Source organism: Halichoeres trimaculatus, unplaced genomic scaffold (assembly GCF_033239565.1).
Source record: "Halichoeres trimaculatus isolate MK-OKI-2021-1 unplaced genomic scaffold, fHalTri1.1 fHalTri1_scaffold_2, whole genome shotgun sequence".
Taxonomy (NCBI): Eukaryota; Metazoa; Chordata; class Actinopteri; order Labriformes; family Labridae; genus Halichoeres; species Halichoeres trimaculatus.
Genome location: NW_027437180.1, coordinates 13062241 through 13088932, shown reverse-complemented (window position 1 = coordinate 13088932; position 26692 = coordinate 13062241). Strand labels below are relative to the sequence as shown.

The window sequence follows — 26692 nt, the reverse complement described above, 5'->3', positions numbered from 1 at the left end:
CAAACAGTTGTCCAGGTCCCAGGGGGTTTGTAGTGATATGTGCATATCATGGTAAATGGAGAGTATTTCTATAATCACACTATATTTATGTCCCTCATTGAAGTACTGCCTCATCAAATAAAGCTCCTCTTCCATCCTGGTAGACACTTGAAACTACAGCTGGTATCCATTGTAAACAGGAAATGATGGATGACTGATGTGATTGTCATGCTTTGATTAAGCCAATCAGAGAAAAGTGACAAGTGATAGGTGAAATTTATTTTAAGATTGATGAGATTTTTTTGTGGTCAGTGAAATTTACTGTTACTGTTACTTTTAATTTGTGATCCCTGATCTTATTTGCATTCGAAATACATATTTTTGTTCCATGAAATTTATTTGCGGACTGTGAAATGTTTTTTTTTTAAATATAATTATGGTTTGTGAAATGTATTGGTACTTCTGAAAAATGTTTTGCGCTTTTAAAATATCAATTACCATTGCCCTTCAGGGCCACCATACTTACTCAACCCTTTTACCCTATTTAAACTCAATTTATATCCAGCTATGTTAAACCAATGCTACAGACAAATTTATGCACTCTTTTGTACTAAACTGTGCACATAACATTTTTGTGAATATTTCAAAAACTATGTTAACTGTCAATTTTAAATTCGTTAAGAAGTCAGAAAGTAAAAACTGTGTTCAAACAAACAAAAAAAGCTGTATACGAAAAATGTAATGTCTTTGAAACATTTACTATATAATGTGTTTCTCTAACGTCCAATATAACCTCATTTCTTTTTAATGAGTGTCAGATGAGCCTGTTTGACTGAGTTTGTTTTTGATGACTTCTCCGCTGATACTGTGCTTTACTTTGAGTGGCTTTTAAAAGCTGCTCTTTTGAGCTGTATTGCAGGCTATCACTGTAAGTCATCTTCTTTGTTCTTTCTTTTATTCATCCCAAGTTCTTAATCAGGTTGAGATAAGGTTACGTAAATAGCCATAAAACATAAGGCGTCTAATTCATGAATAGTTTCTTAACCTTCTATTTACCAATTTCCTTACTTCAGACCCGTTCTCTTTTGCACATACATTTTTGTTTCTGCAAAACTGTTTATAATTAGTTCATTAAAGAATTTGGGCTTCGGTAGGTTATTAAGGTGCTCTGTCTAAATATGGTGTCCAAAAAGGGCAATTAATCCTTGTTACAAGATCAAAGGATTCATTTCACCGAGGTGGTGCAGTACTTCAGGCATCACGTGTCTGTGCCACGACGACACTAAGTCCCTCCCCCTTTTGATAGACAGTAGTAGACCCCGCCCCTCAACGCCTCACAACAACAGCTGGCAGCAAAGGGATAGATAGCAAAGAGCAGGCAGGGCAGAAACAATCATCTGCTGCTTGGCTGTACAGTGTACACATCACTGTTTCTGCTGCAGCTTTCTGTAAGAAAAGACACCAGCGACTTCTCCGAGTTTCACAGGGCTTCAGAGCGCATGCTCAGACTAACTGACAGTGCAGTTGTTTGATTCAGGAACTGAGAGGTGAGTAAGGACTGTCAGAAATCTGTTCTTATACTTCTGGCTTTTGTTGTTGTCTCAGAGCCAGCTAACGCGATAGCCTCTCTCAGAGCACTTGTTATTGTGGTTAATATGACTGTTAAAGAAAGAAATTTACGTCGGAGGCAGTTAAAGGAAAGCTAGTCGATTTAGTTACGCAAATACCAGGACGTTGTCTTGTACGTAGACCTAAACGACGGTTTGCACAGTCATTAGTTGTATGAATACTTTTTACAGACGCTTTAGCTTATTTCTCAGTTTACTCAGTACATTTCGTTTATAATACCATTATGTATGTATGCATATTTGTCAATTATAATGCATTAATGGCAACCGAAACAGAGTGACAGCGAATGCAGCTCTGTTGTGATAAACGTCGACCCCCCTCTTTCTCCGGACCAACCCGAGGCAACAAAGCCCGTTACAACTTACAAGCCTCCTTTCTCTCGTCGAGTGCTGTACCTATGTGCAGGTTTGCTTTTCATAAAACCAGAAGTCCTCTCAGAAACCGCAGGAGCCATCATACTGTAGGCTAATGTTTCGCAAAAAATGCAAACATGCATCAGATAGATAACCTCACAGGTTCGTTTAATGATGCATTAAATATTTCAAAGAGCAGCGTTCATGTTATGGTACAGCACTGGACTATTTTCTCCTGATGGGTTAGGTCAACATTGATGACAGTGTTTTTACACCGTGCTGCAGTGTCAGTTTCCCTGTTGACAGATCCTCTCTCCCCGTATCTGAGTCTCATTTGCATTTCTGCTGGCAACAAGAAGACGAAAGCTGACCCCCTGCTTTTCCTTCCGGCTGACCAGCCTCTCCAGTGTCAGCACAGGAGGAAAGAAAAAAGGCAGCTCTGACCAGGACAGACAAAGACTAGACTGAAAGAGATTGAACAGATTACTTTGGCCCCTTCTTTTTTGTCTTAGTGTGCGTGTGTAACTTGCCCCTCTATCATAACCATAACTGGATTTGATTTCAACAGAGCTGGCAACAAATGCTGTAGTTTAGCTGTCAAGTTTGGGGCTTTGTTGACTGTGTTTTGGTGAAGACTAGTTGTTGTTTGCTTGGTTGTACTAACAATGGATCCAGTGACCTGGTATCTTGCGTGTATTGATCCTGTCATGTCTCACCCACCTTGTTTGGGAGCACTCCTGGAAGCCCCTCTCATTGATTTACTGTTGATAATTTAACTGCCTTCGTTACCAAACACTGTTTATCTCCTCTCTTTATTGTCACGGCACAAACATATCTAAGTAGTCATAAGTAATTACAGATTACAGTCTGCTTGTATCTCAGTTTTAAATCTCTTTCCCGCTGACAAGCGTATTACTACAAGTTTATAGTGTTTCAGAATCAGCATTACCCCACCACACTGTTATTACTGTTTTTAAAAGTTTTACCTCTTGTTGTGATAATAAAACCAAAAAGCCACGTTTCACTTAGGATATCATGGGAAAGAAGTTGACCTTACAACCCCAAATTCCCTCCTCACAACATGTTTCTCTCCCTCTCCCCAGACTCTGAAAGGTTTTAAAAATGACAACCTCATGGAGCGACAGACTGCAGAACTATGCAGACATGCCTGCCAACATGGACGGCCTGGCAATGAAAAAATACAGAAGAGAGGCATACCACAGGTAAGAAACACATGTGGAGGTACTAGTATGAGCTTTCCTGTTCATCTATCGACCACTTCCAGATGGGATACCTGATCTTTTTATGATGTAATCTGAGCAGCCAGCACAAAAATTCACCCCTCTGTTGTGCCATGAACACAAATTACTTTAAGACTCAGTGAATGATGTTGCAAAGACTTCAACTCTGAGGGAGTTGAATGCAAAAAAGCCAGATATAAATAAACAGCTTCAGAACCAGGAATAGTTTTTTAGAAAGACAACAAAATGTATGTTAAAGTGAAACACTCTATTGCAAGACACTTGAAACTATAACTTAACATTACAGGTGATCACATTAAGTTATGATCCAATGGATGAGTAGGAAGCATTAAATAGTGGTAACCAGATTAATGAATGCAGAGTATTTAATGGCTTCATGGAGGCGAGTTCTGTTTTTCCTCACTAATCATCAGACTAAGCATCACTGAGCAGTGAGTTTGAATGAAGTATGTTTTATTCATAGTCAAATCAGTGCTGCCTTCCTAGAATCTGTAATCCTCAGTAAGTTTTACTTTTTACGCAGAGATGAGTGAAACTCTGATGAGGGCTTTCAGTGTCAACTTGCACGTCATCAAATCGATTATGGGACTTCTCTGCTCCGACTTCATCAGATTCTTTTCACTTGAACTTATCATCTTTCTCTGCACCATGTGACTCTTTAAATGTCATTTAAAACAAAAAGTATAGAGTCATGTTGATAAATCTTGGTGTCTACAAGTCTTTATCTGGACCATAGTGACATGTGGTTACAGAAAGTTCCTCCTAAGATAAGGGACTCAGTAACAATTGGCTTATAAGGTCTTCTATGAAAGAGAAGTTAATTTACTTCCTATATCTACTGCCTTACATCACCGCTCTATGTGCTATTGAATTTAGAAGAAGCATCACCTTGTGATTATCACAAACCTGTGTGATCATGACCTGGCGCATAAAGCAGGCTGTGCCGCCTCAGATTGAACACACAGTCCTCTCTGTGCTGGGTGGGGTTTTCAGGCTGTTATGAAAAATTCCACCCTGCCTCCCGGCAAAATGTCACCATGCTGCTGAGGTCATGAGGGCCTGTGCTTGAATCCAGTGCTTGTCAGTGACTTGAAGGCCAAACGAAGCCTTCCAAATTTACTTTACATCAATTTGATTAGATCAACACCTCACTTTTTACTCAGCAGCACAACAGCAGAGTCTCCGCGTGGTTACGACTAACCTATCACCTGAGATGCCCTGTCGTGGTACCTCCAGAAAAGCTCATCATAAATCAGTCTTTCCTTGTCAAAGCAATAAAACGTGTGTGGCTGTTCAATGTTTAACTCAACCTAAGACTTGCCTATCCACTGGGCACTGCTGTTCTTTCACACCATTATGTAATGTGCAATGCTGACAGGGTTTATGAAACTGTCCGTCATCTGTTAGCTGAGTGTGCTGTGCTGACATAAGTCACCCAGGCCATGATCTGCTTTACCTCCCCCACCCCAGAAAGATAAATGGCATTAATCATACGAGCAAAGAGCAAAAAGATACGAAGAGGTTGCACAATGTACTCGTGTCAGTCATTATGTTAAATTAAATTCACAGCACTTGATGTGATTTCTTAAATTAAGTGGACACTAAAGGTGACCTTTTGTTTATCTCCCTGAAAGACAAAAGGCTCTTCCTCCAAAGTCAGAGCTCAGCTTAAGCAGCCTGATAGTGAGCTGTGTCTCACATAGCAGAGGGCTGACGTCTCTGCCCGGCACAGATAAACTCTCTATTACTGCGAGTCAAATCACTGTCTTCACAAGATTAGAGAGCAGTGGAAAAAATCTGTCCCACTGATGCACAGCTGTGCTCAGATCAAGTAAAAGTTGTGAAGGGATTTAGTTGTAGGTGTGGTGTGTCCTGTGTGGGCTATTTGAAGCATTAGTGTTGTCAGCAGGACCAAAGTCGAGGCAGACTCAAGTAAACAAGCCCCCCCCCACCCACCCATTGTCAATACTGTTGACTTCATGCAGGTTTGATCTTTCTTATCAGTTGCCGTTAGCTCTACTGTCCTCCTGCAGGGAGTGGGCAATGGATGGCACGGGGAATGAGAACAGCCCAACAAAACACAAAAGATTTGGGTTTTAATCCTGTGCTTGGAAGGCTTAGCTGCACCCTGCTTTACTGACAATGAGGTGGTACTTTTGTTTGGATTGCTTCGGACAGCTTTGGAAACAGAATTAGGCCATGGTCTTCTGAATTTTATAAGCAACTGAATACCTGCATAAATTAGCATGACTGAATACTAAATGTTGATTCCAAGTTTTATCCCTAGCCCTAATTCTTGAATGATAGTTTTAATTATTTCAAAACTTTCTGAAAATTTCTCTTTTTGGCTTCAAATCCATCATCTCGACTTTTCTTTTTCTTCTTCATTTTTGGGACTGATTTTAACAGTGATTTTTTTTGCTGGTAATTGGTTACTTATTTTTCCTAACTGGAGCATTTCAACATCTTTTATTTTGTGTATTTTTAAAAAATTACTAGTTCCAAGCTCAGTGAATCCAGGCTTGTACTTACAGGCTTGAACACACGAGCCCCCCCAGCCCTCCTCTGGTTTATTGAAAATTACTGCCGTAAAATCAACACTGCTTTATCAGTTCACAAGTAATTGTGTTTTCCACTGATAGCTCCAGTAATTGCATCCATTTATGACAGAAGAGCAAGTGTTTACATTGAACAGATCTCAGTATGGTGAGCAGCTGTCGCCCGGCGTCCGGGCTTGCTTGATTCTACCTGACTTGTGATTGTTCTAGATGTCTTTGAAGGCCTGCGAACATCATACTGCACAACAACAACTCTGACTCACAGCACACAACAACAGAGAATGACGCGGAAGGGGCACAATCATTTTTGCAACAAGTCAGAAAATGTCTGAATGGCAAGAAAGCAAAGAGAGAGAGGGGTGGGGGCTTTGTTTGTGGGTTAGTGCTGCCCTGTGCTGCCAGAGCAGGTCACAGTCAAACTGAGGTTTAATTTCGCACAGAATGCATCGCCAGTCAACTGTTGGACTAAGATCTAAATGGGAACTTGTTCACTATGGATCTGCTGCCAGGTATTTCATACGTGATGAAGACTTTAGTGAGGAAGATGTGGTTACTGAGCATGTTTGTTGTTGTTTCTGGGTTTGTGTGTCTGATTCATTTGCTAGCTATGACAGATCTCCTGCTGTTTTTACGTCACTGTGACTTTTTCCTGTTTTTTTTTTTTACTTTACCTGGTTCACTTTTTTCTTCAGTTCGATAAATATTGACTTGTGTGGAAATGTCCAGGGGCACAGCTACACGTAGAGTTCAATCACTGATGTTGAGATAAGCTGAGTGGGTCTGTGCCAGCAGTCACAGTTAAGCTAGCTGTGTGTGTCTGTCTGCACTGTTGAAGCTGTGTCAGCCATGCTATGTAAACACTGTCTATCACTGTGGGCACCGCGGACCCTCAGTCTGCAGACTGATTTATGAGTCAGCACAGCAGATCTGTTTCCTAGAAGATCCATTTCCAGGACTCAGCCTGCAGGTTTTGAGTTTTGTTTGAGTTCCTGGGGTTTTATCAGCTGCTGGGATGGGACTGTGGTTTCTCTCAATTCTTAGCTCTTGTTGAAAAACTTCTATTCTCGTATTTTGTAACAACAGGATAACTTTGCAATACTTTTATTAAGAGTTGATTTTTTTTTTTTCAGACAGTGGTCTGACAGTGGTCAGTTTTATGTGATCATTTAGAATACAAAACAACATATATTCAGCTTTATTTTCCTGCATTTTAAGTATAGCATCTAATGACATTTCCACAGTACCAGCTGTTTTCACTTTACCTCAAGATTTTCAGTCACAGGTGAAAAAAAAAGAACAAAAATGTAACTTTTCTGACACCTCCAGCTTAAATCCCAAAAAGTCTGAAGGATCGTGAGGCCCTACTTTCATGTTCTATATTCTTACTGAAAGTCCCAAACCTAGAAAAAAATTAGTTTACCAAAAGTTTGCGAGCCAATTTCTTTTTATGTAAGATGTTTCTTTGTAATTTTTCTTTCAAATCACTTTTTTTTCTGGCTTTTCCGACCAGAGGAGATTGTAATACGGAGAGTTTCTTGCAAGCCTTGAACTTACCACTCAACCCCTTGTTCACTGAACACTATCAACATTTATTTTCCTACACGATATTCAACAAAATTACTGAAGAACTTGTGTTTCATACCACAGAAAAAGTAATGATAGAACAAACTGCTTTTGAAAAGGTATAAAATTATGCATGTACCTTTATCATCATGAGTATTATGATTGTTTAAAGGTTGGGGAAAATCCACACCTGATTAAAATGTATCAGTTATTTCAAGATACTGTGGAATTTTGAAAATTATCTGATCCTTTCCTCACTACTTAAAACAGATCTGTTCATTTCCTGGTTTGTGGGAACAAAAAATCTTAGTGCAGTCCTCTGAGCTGGGTAGCTTGAGGTCTGTTCAGTTAGAGAAATTAAAATAAGTGATTTCTTAATAAATTATGTTACGTTGTTATTCTTATTGTTTGATTTTAACAGTTGTGTTCTTCTTTCCTTCAGAGTGTTTGTCAACAGAAGCTTGGCGATGGAGAAGATTAAGTGCTTTGGCTTTGATATGGATTACACTTTAGCAGGTGAGCTGCACACACAATCATCTAATTTATCACCATTAGTTCTGCAGCTCAACAGTAGCTTTTATCATTCCAGTTGATCTTTTATGAAAATTCAGACTCTGCTTACAGCCCTAAAATGTGAGGACATGACTGTTTGTTTTATCCTTTTGTCATTATTTAATTTTTTATTGTCTTTTCTATTAGCCTTAAGCCTAAAAGTGTTTAAGATTATAGGAGAATCAGCTCCACAGCTGTGATATTCAGTCCTAGCCGGCCAGGTTTCCATATCTGGAGTTTACATGCATTGCACTTGAAATTCATTCAAAATGACTTTTACATCACCTCTTTTTTCGTAAATAACCAGACACATGCTGTTGACAGTGAGCTTATTTGGTATCCTGAGGAGGGATGCAGTGTACCTATTTTCATACTCAGTATAAAACACAAGTATCTTGTGGATAAATGTAACAAGTTTTCTGTTTGGGTTAATTTTGTAGTATACCCTACTTTCAGCTTTATTTTTGGTTTTCTTAGTGTCTGCAGCTTGTTGTCCACAAAACACTATTGAGGTCATCTCCAGTGAGACAATGAGCACACTTTGATAACAATATGTACAGTGTAGCTGGCTACAACTTGGACTCTAGTATGATACTACTGACCAGTAGCTACAAAAATATCAGTATTTTCTTGCTACTCTATTTTGTGACTCAGCTCCTGTTTTTGGACTCTCTATCTCTATAAATACAGCCTCCCTGACTCTGAAAGCAGGTCAGGTTTGTTTGTTGAGTTCACCAGTGATGGCTCCTTTGAGACCAGGGATCACTGGTTGTCTCCGTGCCCCCATCCCCATTTTACAGACGCTCAGCTGTTGACATGACTCTCTTTATGGGAGCTCATAACCAAGTGCTAATGTTTGCTAGAAGCATGGATATCATATATCTCTTGGATGGTGCTCAGGTTTTGACCACAGGCAGACTCCATCGACTCCAGTGGTGTCACAGAAAAGCTCCTGCTTAACCACAGCACCCTGGCCCGCTGGAGTGTTTGTTTTCAGAGGGTGTTAAAGGCAGTTCAGATGTGCTAAGTGTTCAAAGTATTTTGGGCTCAGGATTTCAGCTGGATAATAACATTTAGGAAAAATATGATTACAGTAAGTTACGTAAACGTCAGAGAAGAGCAGGGCTATGAGAGTAACAAGATTTAACCTAACACAGTTACCATGTTCAACAAAATTACTGCAACATTCTCCTCCTCTTGGTCAAAGGAGAATAAAAGGGATCTGTCTGTCACATTTTGGAGACTCACTGTTAAGCAACTTTCGCTCCTAACTCAACAGGTGAGATAAGAGGTTAGACAAGCTGGGAAGTTACAAAACCTTGTCATATTTTGTGCTAATCCAGCGGAGGCCCTGGTGCATCTGACCTACTATGGCGTCTCTGACAGAAAGCCTGTTACACATGACCTCTTTCCAGGGTGAAGCCAAAAAAGCACTCAGAAATGACCAAAAGAAGAAAATACAAGCAGCTTTATTTCAAGCCTTTTTTCTTCTCAAGTCATTACCGGTTTACATATCACAGCCAAAAAGAACCAGCATGGTTCAAAGTTCATGAAAAATCCCTGGGTATTAGTTAATCTGCTTTATAAGGGGGTTTGTGGGCAGGTCTGATTCAATGTGACTTGTGCGTGCCGTGCAACAGGAGATAGTGTTAAACTCTGAAAGTTCATGTCATTGTCAAACTAGTGAAAACACAGCAAACAAGATTATTTGCACAATGTGGTGCAAGAAATGAAGACAGTACAGGCAGTTTGAACATTTTGAAACAGTTTGAGCACCTTCTGTTAAAGAAGCTGTCTTTAATCATCACCAAAACATTCAAGAAAAGGTTAATCTTCTTAATTTTAAGCCTCTAGAGCAGTCACGTTTACACCTGTTACATATTTGTTGTACGCAACATGCATTAGAAATATTGTGAGACTTTCTAGCTTAAACCAATATTATGTCTGACAATATTACTCCATCTGTTTTATGTCCCCCAACAGGGGACATGTGATAACCTGCAGAAAATGTTGCTCAAACACACATCTAGGCCCAGATTGCATTGAGAGATCCTTCCAGATTTGACCTAGTTTTACAGACTTTTGGCTGGAACGTAGGCCCCCGAGGCTGTGCGTAGATTATCCCATTTTTTTTCCACAATATGCTTGATAGTTTCATGAATCTGTGACAAAGGCCTACAATAGCATGTAAGTGGCTACAGATACGTTAAAATAGACTGACATGCTTCAGATAAAGTCCTTGTGTGATTTGTGTGTAGTGGTCAATAAGAAGTGGAGCGCGGGTTGTTTACCTTGTGTGTGAGGGGTGTGTGTTACATGTAAGCCTGAGCTGATCTGGCCTCTGAACTCAGCAGAGACACACATGTATCTCAGTAATTGATGCAGCAGGAGTATAATTAACTGAGGACAACATCATCAGAGATCCAGAGTAACAGATACTCCCACCACTTCTCCCCTCTGGCCTGGAAAGAGTTGTTCGTGTGTGAAGTGTGTACATGTACATTCTGACAGAGTGAGAAATACATGAAGGGGCTTACAGCAGAGGGGCAAGGTCTGTGACGCAGAAGTGCAAAAGAGTCAAGAACACAACTTCTGGGTTGCACACAAATGCTGCAAAAATGACTTTTCAGTCATCTTGGATGCCTGATATCAGAATGTGCAACCAGTGAAGTTTCCAGTGTGGATTTCCTGGAAGAAGATACTGCTCCATTGACCCTGTGTGCTTCTTCCTCAGCTTCAAACATGAAATAGTGAGAGGCGTCTTGAGTTTCTTCTGACATGGATACCATGTAGGCCACGAGGGTCGTGTGTCAGTGTGGAGAGTTACGGTTTGTTGTTGAAGTTGTTCTGCGGTGAAATAGATTCAGAATCATGAAACATTTTGAAAATGAGAAAAGAAAAAAACAAGTTGAGGGATTTGCTGTACTGGTAATTCTGTTATGCCTCATGAAAGAGATTCACTGTTCCTTTCTCTGTGATTGACTCTGATGGGGGTGAGGCTCAACAACAGTAAAACCCTGTGATATCATGGGTTTAGATGGACCAATTAAATCAAGTCACATTTGAGTTAAAATTGGATGACATTTGTTGGAAATTTTGGATCAGCTGCTTGCAATGTTCGTTTAATTTGATCCAAGCATATTTATAGGGGCAATTTGGAAATTTCACACATTTTTTCTTGACATTTCCTTGTCAGACATCCAGTTTGAATTATGCCTTTAAATCATTTTAATAAAGTAAAGTAATTTTTTATTGTTAAAATCTTTACCCTTGGTTTTTGCTTAGAGTAATCTGTATTTCTCTTACATAATTTCATTGAATATAATTAATTATGACCCTTTGTTTCTGTTAAATTGATTTTGACATTTAAACATATCTTTTCTTCTGAGTCATGAGATCTCATGATTTATCTTTAACCCATTTATGCCCAATTTTTTTTTTCAGAGTTTCAAGGCATATAATTTTGTCATATAAGTCCATTTGTGTATTTATTTTTTTCAATTTTGTACTTTGTTTTAAAGTGATACTCGGGGATGGAACAAGTTGGGTCCTATCACAAGGTTAAGGGCAGAAATTACCCCTACAGCAGTGATTTTGTGCAGCAGAAGCAGAGCGCTCGCACCAAACACCCCCTCCCTGCTTCTCTGCCCCTTTCTCTGCGGTCAGACGGGGCCATATTTTACTTGACCAAAACACAAATAAACAAACTCCCACCGAAAAACTCTGATATCGGTCTGCATTCACGCTTTCTTTAGAGAATTTTCAGCGTGTTACTTTCACACAAAATCACCGCTAAATAAGGCTCTAGTTCTCATCGTGTCTCTTCGTCCTGGCAGACTACCTGCGTTTGTTTATATCTGGCATGCCGTGTGCGCGGACTGCGGCTCTGCAGCAGAGGTAGCGCCATTTGCGACACAATGAGAACTAGAGCCTTATTTAGCTGTGATTTTGTGTGAAAGTAACGCGCTGAAAATTCTCTAATTAAAGCGTGAAAGCAGACGGATATCAGATTTTTTCGGTGGGAGTCCGTTTATTTGTGTTTTTAGTCAAGTAAAATATGGCCCCGTCTGAGTGCAGAGGAAACCGCCTGACGAGCAGGGAGGGGGTGTTTGGTGCGAGCGCTCTGGGCTTCTGCTGCACAAAAACGCTGCTGTAGGGGTAATTTCTGCCCTAAACCTTATGATAGGACCCAACTTGTTCCATCCCGGAGAATCACTTTGATGGAAATAGGATTCTTATGACTGGCAACAATTGTTGCCGGTAGTCACACAGCTCATCACTAGGTCACCTAATAATTATATAGCGATGATAATAATTCTGATACTAATTAAAAATGATAATATTTGCATAATACATTTTGTTGCCACTCACAGAAATATAAATGAACAAAAAATATTTATCCCAGTTACGTTTTTTTGGTGGAGGGTTACTCTAGAGACTTGAATGATTAAATTATTATGAGTATGTTTGGGGGTGAAATCACAAGAAATTTATGAAAATTGGCTCTTTCCAGGACGATTTGCATCCGCCTTTTCTTCAGCAGGAAACAGATGATGTCATGTGACAGGAATAGGGATGGGTACCTTTAACATTTTAAAAGATACGGTACCGATGCCCAGTACCTGGCAATCGGTACTGGTACTCAATGGTACCAATTTTCGGTACGTTTTGTGTTTATGTTGTGAAAAATATCAATTAGTTTAATAATAAAGTATACATTTTTTTTCAGTTCAACATATTTATTCTTCAATATATAACCTTGTAATGCTGTGTTCATGTCCAGAATGGAAAATCACTTTCTCTTCCACCCCCTCACAGTCACAAGGAGGCATTTAGGTACCTAAACATGGTACCTTTTGATTGTACATGAATCGGTTCTCAGTACTTTTGACAGAATTTGGTCGGTACCTATACAAGTACCAAATTTGGAACCCATCCCTAAACAGGAACCACTCAGAAACTATTTTTTTACAAACCAAAATCTTTGTCAACTAGGATATAAGTAGAAAAAGTTGTATTAGTGACATTTTGATTTTTTATTGTGAGTGGAAAATGACAGTAAAACACTCAGGCAACAATTAGTGTCGGTGGGGCAAGTTGTTGGATTAAGTTGTGTGAGTGTAACACATCACTCTCCTAAGGCCAAAATGTGAAAGGAGCCACCCAGTGAAGTCAAGAGAGAGGAGGATGATGGCAAAGGTGATAGAGGATGACTAGTGAGGGGAGAGGAGGAGGAGAGGGTAGAAAAAGGAGGAGGAGTAAAGGCATTAAGGCAATTTAACTGGTGTGGCTGCTGCTCTTGGCGGAGGGCCCAAGCTGCCAGTTTACTGGGAGACCGCGTCGGGGGGAGCTGGAGGAGGTTACGTGATGTTCATGCAGAAACAGACTCTGGCTCACAGAGTTGGGTTGTCAACAAAAGGACTCAGCTTTTCTGAAACCCTGATTTTTGTGTAACTCAGAGTGCTCTCATTATTCCTCTGTGAGAAACGCAGCGTTGGACTCTGCCTCTGTAGTTTGCGGAGTAGGTCACAGATGTTTTCCTGTTTGTCCTTCAGTGCTGTTCCCCCGCTATCTGTCCTTTATCCAAACATCATCAGCCAATATTTCTTCCCCTCCTGGGGCCTTGAGCCCCCCCGCTGAGAGTGTAGAAAGCAGGCGACAACACAAGTACATTCTCTGTTTCGTATTTATAACATCTGACATATTCTTTCCCCAGTGTCGGATAGCATTTTAATCCTCTGCCAGCCTTTTCTTAGCCCAGCATCAATCTGTGTTTTTATTTTCAGAGCCCCCCTGCTGGGTTTAGGTTTGACCCAGGGCTAAATATCTGACAGTGACAGGGTGGGGGCTCATCTGTCTTTACAGGGCTCAACAGACCTGCTGCTGAAAGCTGAGTGATTTTTCATTCTCACACCTGATCCTGTTCCTTTGACGGTGTGCGTATGGAACATCGCGGCCCTTGTTCATAGCAAGGAGAAGGAAGGGCAGTGAGTTGGGGCGCAGGGAGGGCACGTTGTTATCAAAATAGTAAAACAACACCGCACATTATCCAGCGGATGAGGTAACCTCACAGAAGTCACGTGTGCGCGTTGCGTAACATGAACAGGCATCCCTGACTGTATGTCACCTTCGGTGTTTGCTTTGTAATCACAGCTTCACCCCGCAGGTCAGTGTCTTCAACTGTACACACACGAGAGTGTTTATGTAAACAGCGCATGTATGCCATGTGCCGTACCAGCCAGACCGTCAGGGAAAGTTATCTGTGAAAGCATGAGACCAGCCGTCATCCTTTGGTCATAGAATTCATTTTATACACACACAGAAAAATATTTCAACCATCTCATCAAAACATGCATTCATGTATTGTTAATCTTTTATTGAGTTATTATGATCTGTAAATAAATTTCACCAAAGCACACAGTTCATCCTTTAATTTTTGGTAAATGAAACATTGTTTGATTACGGTTGATTAATACATTTGTCTGTCTGAAGATTTTTTTTGTGCTTCATTTGTTGGATTACGTTTTTTTTTTTCAAATGTCATATTTGATTACTTGAATATGAAATTTTGGCAGATTATTTGTTCAAGAACTCAGAAGACAAACAGCTGTTAGCGGTTTGGTACAGTGCCCCAGTCATTGTTGATTTGTTAGTATTTATTTGATGCATTACATCATGAAAATATTTGTTTCATTCCAGTGTACAAGTCACCAGAGTATGAGTCACTGGGATTTGAGCTCACAGTGGAGCGGCTGGTGTCCATTGGTTACCCCCAGGAGCTGCTCAGCTTCGTCTATGACCCATCATTTCCCACAAGGTCAGAAAAAACACAAGCAACCATGCACACACAATGATGATGATGATGATGATACAGTTCTATTTAGCAGACACTTTTGTCTAAAGCAAAGTACAACAAAAGCAAGAATTAAGACAGAAGGAAAAAACCTAGTTAGAGTGTTAAAACGCAACAAGTTATTTGGCTGCAGGTGCTACCATTAAGTGCAAGATTTTTTTTTTTTAATAATGTTGAATAATTTAACCAACTAGCCGCAATAAATTGCTGCAACAATGTACCCCAACCTTCAACAACATTACAACAACAGTAATTAGTGCTGAAAATTCACCAAGAGCTGGGTCTGAGACCCTCTGACTCATTCTACCCCTGAGGACAAAGAGGAGAAGGGTCAAATCAAGTGCCTAAATGTTTTCTGAACAGATGAGTTTTCAGACATCTCTTAAAGTAGAAAGAGACTCTGCGGATTGTATAGAGTTAGGTAATTCATTCCACCATTTGGGAACAACAGAGGAGAAGAGTCTGGCTAGAGATTTGGAGCTGCACTGGGCTGGGAGCACCAGGCGTCTTTCACAAGCAGAGCATAGTGGGCTAGAAGGAGTGTAGACCTGGATGAGAGACCCCAGGTAGGCAGGATGATGGTGATGGTGATGGTGATGGCTGTCAGCTGATGCTTCTTTGGTTCGTTTGTCGTAATTTTAATTTCCATGTTAACACTGAGGTTATGTTCAGGATATCTGTCTCTGTCCTGTAAAATTCTGATGGTACGACCAAGGGGTCAGACTGAAAAATCTGTCATATCCGTCTGTTTTATCTATCTAGCATGATTTTGTTTTAATTCCTCTCACTTTCAGAGGCCTTGTGTTTGACACCATGTATGGAAACCTGCTGAAGGTTGACGCCTATGGTAACATCCTGGTGTGTGTCCATGGCTTCAACTTCCTCCGAGGGTATGTCTTGTCAACATTCTCCCCCTGTACAGCACACAGCTCTCTTTTATGACTTGATGTCCTTTTTGTCATTTTCTGAATCCTTCTTTGATGTCACTGCTTTACATGGGAGCGAGAGAAAGAACAAGATATAAAGTACAGATTTGTTTTTTTGTCTTTCCCCAGCCCTGAGATCCGTGAGCGGTACCCAAACAAGTTCATCCAGAGAGATGACACAGAGCGCTTTTATATCCTTAACACACTCTTCAACCTGCCAGGTAGGGTAGCTGAAGACTGAGGGTAATGACGCGGGGCTGTTGACGAGAAATGAATGAACGGGGATTTCTGATTTGAGGCTCGGTATTACTGGAACAGAAACCATGTCTGTCACGTTTCTTTTCCTGTGGTGAAGATCTTTCTCCGTCTTCTTCACAGAGACCTACCTCTTCGCTTGCCTGGTTGATTTCTTCTCCAACTGTGACAGATACACAAGGTGAGCAACTGTTGGTAACATTATTGTCATACAACAAGTGTCTGGGCACCGCATGGCGGCACAAAGACAGTTGCAAGCCAAACGGGGTCAAGAGGGAGCCCTACAGCATGGGAGGGTCCAGGTGTCTTCATGCTAATCAAAGCTAATCATGTTCAAATCAAAACCAAATGACAACTCAGTCAAAAATCCTTTTTTTCCTTTTTTTTTAACAACAATTAATTAATCCTCCTACTAATAGTCGGAGCATGGATTCTTATCAGAGTAAGGTAGAAATGAAACTTGTTCTTTCTTATAATTTACAAAGAGTGAAACTACAAGACAATCTATAAAATGATACACTTAAAAGAAACAATGGCCTATAAATTTGTTGAGGATGTAATCTGGAATGGCTGCATGTCCTTTGTCCTCTGAAACCTGGTTGTTGGTCTTTTAGGGGGAGAATGCTTTCCTGTTTGGCTGGGGACCCCTCCAACAAGGGAAGGCTATCCCATTTAAAAGCAAACAAAAAACAAATGTCATGTTTTTGAAAGCCTTCTGTAAAGATGTGGCCTCTCCGACGGCTCTGTACGTGTGTCCTTCTGCTCCTCTTCCTCTAGCTGTGAGACCGGCTTCAAGAATGGGGATCTCTTCATGTCCTACAAGAGCATGTTCCAGGACGTCCGCGACGCTGTCGACTGGGTCCACTTCAAGGTCAGACACTGACAGATGATTGTTTTTTTACCAGGGAGGAGGGCTCTGCTTTACACACCTTTGATTGACTTCTTTCTAGTCTCTGATCCATGTTCTTACACACTAAAACAGGACGTCACCACAACTAAAGGGTGACCTGGCCACATGTTAAACACCAGTTAATCCCTGTTCTTCCAAATTCTTTTGGCCTGTCAGAAAAAAATAAACTACAGCTACAGCATGTCCCTCTGTTTTAAGCACATCTACCCTGGTTACCTCTCCCACATCAGAGCTGAAAACTTTGAAAGCAGCTCTTCAAACTTAACTTCCTGAAGAAAGCTAAGAGTTCATGATTTATCTTTTAGGTCCATGATCACTCCAGCACATTTTGACATTTAGCCAACATCAACTTGTCACGGGGAAAGCTATCCAGATGGTGGCAATAGACTGAGGGTCAGAGAGTCATCCAGGCTCTAAATAGCCGCCCTCTGGGGCTATTAGTATCCAAGATACTCAGAAGAGCACTGCAAAAGAAAGCAGCTAAAACATCTGTGGTGGAGCTGAAATGTCAGGATGCTCTGCTGGTCTGGTGGTTGTGCTAAGACTGACATGGCTCCAGATTCTGAACTGAATTCTTTGTTACTCTGAGGAGGAATGATAGAGTTTTGTGGGAGAGAGGACCACAAACCAACAATCAGTAAAGAAGTATGAATTCCTCTACATGTTTATAAGAGCCTAAGTGCTTTATCCCAATCCTTTTTTTTTTTACCATGTCACCATTTGTTTTCTTATATGTCTTGGAAGGGATGTAACTGAAATGAAATGAAATCAATAAAGTATTCTGATTCTTATTCTGAATATCTTAGAGGGTGAACAGGAGTTAGCAATGAAAACTACAGGAGGTAAAATGATTTTTGCAGAAAATCTGTAAGAGTTGAAACTGGGACTGACAACCAGGCAGGGTTTGATTTGGTGTGTTCCACATGAACACAAAGTACACAAATAAACACAACTTGGCCTCTAATGCTCCTGATGATCTAAGTTCAGGTGCCAATGTGAGTTGCTTTATTGGCATGAATGGTAACAACCCTTGTTGCCAAAGCAATTATTGTTGCCAAACCCAAAAATTGAACTTAAACCGGTTGGATGTGTGGCAAAAGCTGTGGTGCCATGGGCACCTCCCTTGACTGGTGTTAGACTCACAGTACCTCAGGAGGCTGTAAGTGAGCTGCAGCTTCCTGTAACTACCTCTCTACATACCAGCTCTCACCTCCCACCATACCCAGACACCAACACACAAGAAGAAAGAAAATGACAGAAGAGAGCATGAAGAGAGGTGTCAGTAAAATCTGTCTGATTCTTGTGTTTCATGTTGCAGGGCACTCTGAAGGAGAAGACGGTTGAGAACTTGGAGAAGTATGTGGTTAAAGATGTGAGTATTTTGTATTCGTTAAGGATGCTCTGAGCTTACTGCAGATAGAGAACACACACACGCAGGGTTGCACATTCCTGCTTTGCTCTGTGAGGAGGTGAATTTGTAAAGATGCTTAGAGCTGCAGTCTAATTCTTTGCTTTCTTTCTGCTCGGTTCCCACCAGGGGAAGCTGCCTCTTCTCCTCAGCAGAATGAATGAAGTTGCCAAGGTTTTCTTGGCAACCAACAGCGACTACAAATACACTGACGTGAGTACAGACTACAATTATGGTAGAGGCGTCACTCCCCGGGGAAAACAGTAATAAGGGCATTTAGATATTGCAGCTGCAGGATTGGTGTCCAACTGTTTGCAGCACTAACATTCAGTTTATTTCCTCCAAACATGGCTGCTCTTTGCCTGACTCCATGTCCACGTGTTGTGTTCTTACAGAAAATCATGACCTACCTGTTTGACTTCCCACATGGCCCAAAGGTAAACTAGATTTATATTTTCCTCTCCCTTTGATTGTGCAGCTGAAATTGAAATATAAACAGTTTGTTTACTCTTTCTCTTGTTTTTTTTTGTTTGTCTGTGTGTGTTTTCTCCACCACAGCCCGGTACCTCACACAGACCCTGGCAGTCCTACTTTGATCTGATCCTGGTGGACGCCAGGAAGCCTCTGTTCTTTGGGGAGGGGACGGTACTCAGACAAGTCGACACAGTAAGCAGACACAGAACACACTGCAGGGACAGAAGAGACATGACTTACAGCTGCAGCGCATGTGAATGCTGACAAATCGTGACATGTTTCAGCCCAGTGGCATCGCAGCTTTCTGGGCTGCTAGTATAATAATGCACTCAAAGAAAAGAAAATAAAAAAAAACATGACAAACGCTTTAATCACAGGAACATCTCTAGATTTACACTGTTTGCAAATTGTGTTATGAGAGGTCCAAGGACTCTATATCAGGCCTCTTCTCTCTGTCTCACTGTATGCTACAAATTTATTGAGTCATAAAACTAACAGACCTCCGCTGTGACATCAGGTGTGATGTGTAGGAACCTTTGAAAAGTTGAACAGTTTAATTTGCCCCAACACACCTGTCACACTCAGGCATCCAGAGGGTTTGTACAACATTATATTTTAAAGTTTGGTTGAATTTTGAGGATTCCCTTTCTTATTCAACTTCACTGGTGATTTAGTTTAGAGCAGAGGAGGCTGAATTAAGTTAAATGTGAAAAAAGTGAGCCTCATATTTATTAATGACTCATAATGTGTTTTTCACTTTGGTTGTGTGACAGTAGGTGTCTTTGTTAGAAAGCAGTAGAATAGAGGGATTGTTTGTTTATCAACAACAGCGTAAGCGCACAACTTGGGTGCAGAAGCACTGTGAAGTATAACGGTTTGTCAACTGGCATGGAGGAGTTAACCACCAAAAAAACCCACATTTTTTAACGTAATGTCACCACCTTGACGGATGGCAAAATGCTCCCAGGTTAGTGAAATAGCAGAGAGTGGACAGAAAAGATCAGCAAGTGGACAGATATGAGGTGGACAGATGTTTTTTAGCAGTGAAACCTAGCATGTATCCAGAGAGGAAACACAATTCTCACTCGATGCTCATGACTGCATTATCCGTGGACACCTATCAGACAGTGACGAATCAGGGCGGAAACAACCATTCATGATATTCCCTAATTTTACTTTGGCCATAAAATCAGTTTTATAGGTTTACTCATAATTTACTGTCCATATTGAGTCCATGTTTGGTCCGAACCTCAGCCCCAAACCAACTTTTTCATTAAATAAACAAAGTCAAATCTGTATTTTGAGTATCAGCAGTTATTATTGCTTGTTTGCAGTCAAACCTTGTTAATGAGGTTGGATAAAGACAGCACATTTGATTACACACACGCAGACGTCGCTGGTGTATCAGTGTAAAGTGTGACCCTGTTAACTGGTGACTCTCGGCCGCTAATCACGGCTGCCGTCCTCCGCTGAAAGTCACCAGTTAGCATAGTCTTTATTAACGCCGAAACACCGGTTGCGCTGTAACGGTCGAAACAACAGAAGTTGCCTCTATTGTGTAGTATTGTTTTTGACAGCTGTCCACAGAAAACCCGTATATTTCGATGCTTCTAACAGGTTGAATTTAGTGTTCAAAAAACGCTAACTGGTCTGAATGAATGGTGCTAAATGCTGCTGCTGCGGTCGAGATGCGTGCGCAACTTTATGATGACGTAGACTGATAGTAGAGTTATATCCATAGACTGTATAAAACATGTCATATCGTATAATGTGTTTTTTTGAGTTTCACTCACTGATAGCATATGGGTTTAACTAATGGTAGGTTTTATTTCTTCTGGAGAAACAGAAGCAGAGCTTTAAAGACTTCAAAGCTGATTGTTGCTTAATTCTCAGCCTTGACTTATACTGTGCATGTTTAAAACTTGGTTCCTCTTCTCAATCTGCTGTGTTTCATTTTCTGTTTTAGACAACAGGACGTTTGAAGATTGGAACATACACCGGGCCTCTGCAGCACGGTATCGTCTATTCTGGAGGTAAAACTATTAGTCCTTTGTTCTTTCTTCTTTGTTTAGTTTGGTGTTTTATTTTTTACAGTGATTAGATTTTTTTGTTTTAAATGTCTCATCTTTTTCTCATAGGATCCTCAGATATTGTTTGTGACCTGCTTGGGGCCAAGGGGAAGGACATTGTGTACATTGGTGACCACATATTTGGAGACATCCTCAAGTCAAAGAAACGTCAGGGCTGGAGGACGTTCCTGGTTATACCTGAGCTGGCCCAGGAGCTGCACGTGTGGACTGACAAGAGCTGTAAGACTGCATAAACATTAACCAGGAAACATGGGCTTAAGAACACCCTCAAAGATTGTGCACAACTCCCACCCTTTAACATAAATATTCAGATTAAGTTAATGTTTAAAATTTTGGTTTGCATTTTTGCCAAGTTGATATGAGTATTTAAAAACAAAGTGTCAGGCCTGAAGCTGAACAGAAACTGTTGAGTCTTTCTGATTTGTCTGTGAGATTACAGAGACATCTGGGACAGTTTGTAGTTTGGATGATTGGGATCCTACATGATCTGTACGAGCTGATTCTTAATCCACCCATGTTCATGTCTCATAAGTAGAGGATAGAAAATTAATCCACTAAACACTGTTAAGATCATTGTATTCATGGCAAAAAGTCAAGATTATTCAGGTTAAAGGGATTTTATGTTTGATCTAACAACACCACCTAAGACTCTGACATTCTCGTCTTGTTTTGTCTCTCAGCGTTATTCGAGGAGCTGCAGGGCCTGGACATTTTCCTTGCAGAACTCTACAAGTGAGTTATGACCCTCTTTTCTTCTCCACATCCCAGTTCCTTCCTCTCGCCCCCCTGCAGCAGTTCTGCTGCTCTCCGTTCTCTCCAGCAACAGCTGTGTGTTTGCATGCACACGAGCATGTGTTTGAGAAAGACAAACAGGGTCAACAGGGTAAAGTCTAAAGGGCCAACTCTTACGGGCAGCCTGATAACGCTGCTCGCTGACTTTATTTATAGCCTGACATGACTGTTGCACAACCTCTTTGACACATTACCTTTCAGCAGACTAACAGGAGCCCCCTCCTCTCCCCCTCCCTCTGTGTCTTTCTCTCTGTCTCTGCTCAGACATCTGGACAGCAGCAGCAACGAGAGGCCGGACATCAGCACTATCCAGAGAAGAGTCAAGGTACAGTCGTTATCTCCTGCACGCTCTCGACACAAGTTCTCAAAGCCCACGTTTCCTGTGTTGCTATAGTTCAGTCTGAAGCACTAATACAGCTCACACACTCTGTCACACCTCATCAAAACATCACAGACAGAAAATGTACGGGTGGATCGTTGTTGACTTCTTCCTTCCTCTTTTTTTAACCCTGTAGAAAGTGACACACGACATGGACATGTGCTATGGCATGATGGGAAGTCTTTTCCGCAGTGGCTCCAGACAGACCCTGTTCGCCTCTCAAGTGATGCGTTACGCTGACCTATACGCAGCGTCCTTTATCAACCTACTGTACTACCCCTTCAGCTACCTCTTCAGAGCCGCACATGTTTTGGTGAGTGGACCTGCATACAGACGTCTCCAACCTTTAATGTTCTCAGGCCATGTCCACGCGTAGCTGGATATTTTCAAAAACTAATATCCCTCCTTGTTCGTTTTTAAAATATTTACGTCCGCACGCAGCGTGCACATCTGCTGATAAGTGTGGCTCGAAGCATGCCAAACCCATATATGGCAGTGTTCACCAGATGTAAAGCCTGTGCCAGCCAATCAGAATGAGCTCCTGTCATTCAGCTGTGACGTTTGAGAACCAAAATCTCTGTTAACTGGCGTCCTCAAGTTGATTTCGTATTCATCTGCCAACTGTGCCAGTGATGTTTGGGGTTTGGAATGGTAAATAGTTCAAGACCACTTCCAAAGACAAAGAGAATATAAAAGACAAAGTGATAGAAGTGGTGCAAGAATGTTCAAGGGGAAGTGATGTCAACAAGAAATAAAGAAAGGCTTTTTGTGTTTGCTGAGGTCACGTCTGACAGGAATGAGGCACAGTATACCTGTTCTAAAAATACCTGATGATGACATCACTGTGCATAAACCGGTTGGTTAAATTGAAAGCGGATCCTTCATCAAAACAAACTGTTGCCATCTTGTGCCTTCTTATCCCTAGATGCCTCACGAGTCCACAGTGGAACACGCCCACGTCGACACTGACCTGGAGTCCCCACTCGCCACTCGCAACCGCACTCACTGCAGCGACTGCAAGGACCTGGACTGCAAACGCAACCAGCTGACCCGCTCCTTCAGCGAGATCAAACCTCCAAACCTGTTCCCCCAGACTCCACAGGAGATCACTCACTGCCACGATGAGGACGATGATGAAGAGGAGGAGGAGGAGGAGGAGGAAGAGGAGGAAGAGTAATGAGCTGACCTCAAAAAGGACAGCTGAAGTTGCTGTTCCTGCCTTTCCAGTAGAGTTGGGTAGTTCTCTCTGAGTGTGAAGCAGGGAGTAAAATCATTTCCAGTGTGTGTGTGTGCGCGTGTGTTTGCATTTATAAACATTAAGTCAATTCTATACACGCACACACACACACACACACACACACACACACAAATACACACACACACACACACACACACACACACACACACACACACACACACACACACACACACACACACACTCACACACACACACACACACACACACTTGCTGAGGAAGTAAAGAGGACCAGTTGGACAGATCACATGACTGTCAGGAGACTGTTTGCATGTTTGTTCCTCTCAAACTTCTCTCGACTCCAATCTCCAAACAGAAACACTTGATTCTTTTAGATTTTTTTAGATTCACTTTAATTTCATGTCTGTGTCATTTTCTCCATCAGACACTGAAAATGACTCATCCTGTTTTTCATAAGCTGACTTTTAGGACCTGGGCTGAATAGATGTATTCATATTTCCAGATCAGACATGGTCAGTTAACTGTAATTTAAAGCCTGACGGAGCAGCTGCTTCAACCGTATGAACATTATGATCAAAGAAAAACTCCACGGGTTTTAGTTTGACAAGAAAAGATGCACGTGTGGGATTAAAACATATATTTTATGCAAGTGGGAACAACCCTCAGATGCTCATTTAAGTTTTGTGGGACTTCTTTTTATTTTTGGGGTACTTTGTCCTGTCTTGTGTTGACAGGCGTGTGTCTGTGTGTGTGTACTCACTCAGACTGCTGCATCCTGCGTGACAGTAAGCTAAGGATCCATTGTTAGTAAGTGAAGCACAGAAGCACTAAAGCACAAGCCGGGGTTACAGCGATCATTAACCTGATGTATTGCTCGTTTAAACATGTTTGAGAGAACATGTTGTTTGCAACAAGCGGCTCCTAAACTGATTTTTGTCACTGAGCAGCTCAGAGGACAGAGGACTGTAACTGTAATGTATCCTGATCGATGAGCTCCAGCAGTGTTACTGTGAACCATTCAGACAGTTTAAAGCCGACAGCAGTTAACACCCAGTATTTCCTCCATTTGGTTATGTAGGAAGGAAAGTTTGATTACTGTTTCTCATCCTGTCTGTGGGTTGATCTTATATGAGGGCAGTGTACAGCAGGAGGAAGGTTTGACCTTTCTGAGCTTGAAAGTGGCCTCAGTATGCAAGGATGTGAGGCCCAGTGCAAAGGTAACTCAGCAGTTCTACCTAGACTCAAACTGTGATTCATGCTTTGTTTATCTCTGGTCCTTTCTGTTTGTTTTGTTTGTTAGGCATCATAATCTTCAGATGATGTGCTGACAGAGTGAAGCGTAACTGTGCACAGCACTCTCCTGTTGGGGCTGTGAACACTGTGAAGTGCCCGTTTCATGACAGAGCTAGTTTTAATGTTTTTCTTTAGTTTCAAACTGGATTTAAAAACTCAGATTGTGAGCACTTCACTTGGCAAATGTCAAGTTCTTTACTCAACACTAAAGGACAAGCTTCTTGATCCAAAGGCCCTTATAATGCTATGAAGCATTTAACGCGCAGAACTACCTGATTGACCCTATGTCTGGAAAAATATCTTATTATTATTATCATTATATTGTTTTTTTTCCCCACACACTGAAAGCTTTGTCATCAGGACTGTTTTTTTAAATGTGGTTTGACTTTTACATTTTTTATTCAGTTGGCACCCAAAACAACCCTAGTTCTTCTAAAACAAACAAACAAAAAAACAAATATCAATCATTCACAGATGAAAATGGACAAAAAGCAGTTGAAACAGTTCAGTCACAAACATACAGAACATGATAGATTCGTTTTTAAGTTGAAACACCAACACAGAAACAAATCTGAAAAGTGTTTTTAGATTTGGACCTACAAACCTGAAGAAAGAAAAGTGTGACATGATTAATTTCCAGCCGAGCTCCACGTTTCTAACCAAAGTGCCAGAAACATAAACAGAAATAAAAGGGTTGAAAATCTTTGTTGAACCTTGCGACTCACAACCTGTAACATGAGGCTGGTGACAGACATGCTAATTAAAGAGGTGTGTCCAAATGTACCCGCACCACCCAAATACACCCTGGCTTAATTACAGTTATTCTGATTTGATCTTTTTCTTTTCTTTCTGATCATCCAGTTGATCCCGTCTGTTCATGTTTCCTCTGTACCTACGATGAAGTCTTGTCATGTCACATCAGATCTCTAAGTGTTAGATTGGCCTGTTGACTTGGGCCACTAAAGGGAAGGATCGTGCCATCTGCTTTTTGCTCCCTTTTGGTTGTTGTTTATTTTGAAGTGCTTTGGGAAGGTGAATGTGTTTAAATGCAACTTAAAGTGATGAATCAGTGGAGGAACCCTTGTAAGACTTTAAAAACATTACAGATATTTTTTTCCTGTCTTTTATTCTTCATTACAGATAAAATATTTGTATTGTCATTTTTATTTTTATTCTTTTAACACAGAATAACTGGATATGCTACATGAGGCAGCTGCATATGTCTAAGAAAAAGTCCTCTGTCTTTATTTGCATTATTTGCATATGCATGTGAGAATAAGCGTTGTGCCACCACGGTTCTGGTAGCATTGGTTTAACTTCTGTGTGGAGTGCATCTTTAAGGAAAGTTTATTTTTCTCTACTTTGACATTTATCCTAGTTTAAAAAAGGGGGAGATTTCTAACCTGTAAAACAACAACAAAAAGAAAAAAGACATTAAATGAAGGGAAGTGTGCATAGCATGTTAAATAACATGACAAATGTGTCACCTGTTAACACCATGCGTTTGTTTTTATTTTTCTAAGCTAGTGTTTTTAAAGTTCCTGGTTTACAGAACTGTATATAGACATTTCCATTTCCTTTTTCTTATCATTTCTTTCCAGATAACTTTTTTCTCTTTTTGTTACCTTTTATACTGAACCATAGAGGGCTTGTTAAGACGTTCAGCTCACCAAAGCCTGGCTAACAGGTTTCATCTGAAGCAGATTTTTCTTTCTATGGTTGTGATGCCCGCAATGCATTCACATTGAGGTGCCAAACAGTCACCTTTCATTTTCAATACCATGACTATCTTTTGTTTTATGCATTTCGATACATGTTCTCCTGAACAGTGTTTCGTTTGTTTGTTTCCTGAAACTATCCTACATACTGTACATTGAGGTAAATGACATAAAAATGTAGAATAAAGATAGTTTTTCATAATTGTCTGGTGAGTCTGTTTATTTCTAACTGTGTTTTAGATTATCAGAGTTCGTTGTGTGGAAATTTAACAGATTACTCGTTTGGTTGTTGTTTTCATCAGAATAACTATAAAATCAAGTAAATTAAGTTAGATAAATAAGTTTAGCTAAAACTTTAAACACTTTTTTTATGAAGAGACAAGATTTAAAAATACTTAAAAAACAGTCTTTGATATAATGATGAATTAATATTAACCCATCAGATAAAGAACAGATAGAGAGGAGGTGATTGACACCCTTCC

The 26692-nt window shown here is 40.8% G+C and overlaps 1 protein-coding gene across 1 annotated transcript; it reads left to right on the top strand.

The window, feature by feature from the left end:
* The first annotated feature begins 1313 nt into the window (after positions 1-1313).
* nt5c2b (5'-nucleotidase, cytosolic IIb) lies at positions 1314-26412 on the top strand. The gene is made up of 18 exons (XM_074690171.1): positions 1314-1526; positions 3065-3184; positions 7787-7860; positions 14596-14713; positions 15544-15639; positions 15805-15896; positions 16054-16111; positions 16708-16801; positions 18159-18212; positions 18378-18461; positions 18644-18685; positions 18807-18914; positions 20689-20755; positions 20861-21031; positions 21493-21544; positions 21869-21929; positions 22120-22296; positions 22909-26412. Exons 2-18 carry the CDS (start codon positions 3084-3086, stop codon positions 23158-23160), a joined length of 1701 nt encoding a protein of 566 aa, XP_074546272.1. The 5' UTR covers positions 1314-1526; positions 3065-3083; the 3' UTR covers positions 23161-26412.
* The last annotated feature ends 280 nt before the right edge of the window (positions 26413-26692 follow it).

Bases quoted from the DNA above. Each gene is read 5' to 3' on its own strand.
- nt5c2b (XM_074690171.1), top strand. From the start codon at position 3,084: ATGACAACCTCATGGAGCGACAGACTGCAGAACTATGCAGACATGCCT. The intron at 18,686-18,806 runs GTAAACTAGATT...TCTCCACCACAG, and splicing joins ACTTCCCACATGGCCCAAAG to CCCGGTACCTCACACAGACC. The intron at 21,032-21,492 runs GTAAGACTGCAT...TTTGTCTCTCAG, and splicing joins CGTGTGGACTGACAAGAGCT to CGTTATTCGAGGAGCTGCAG.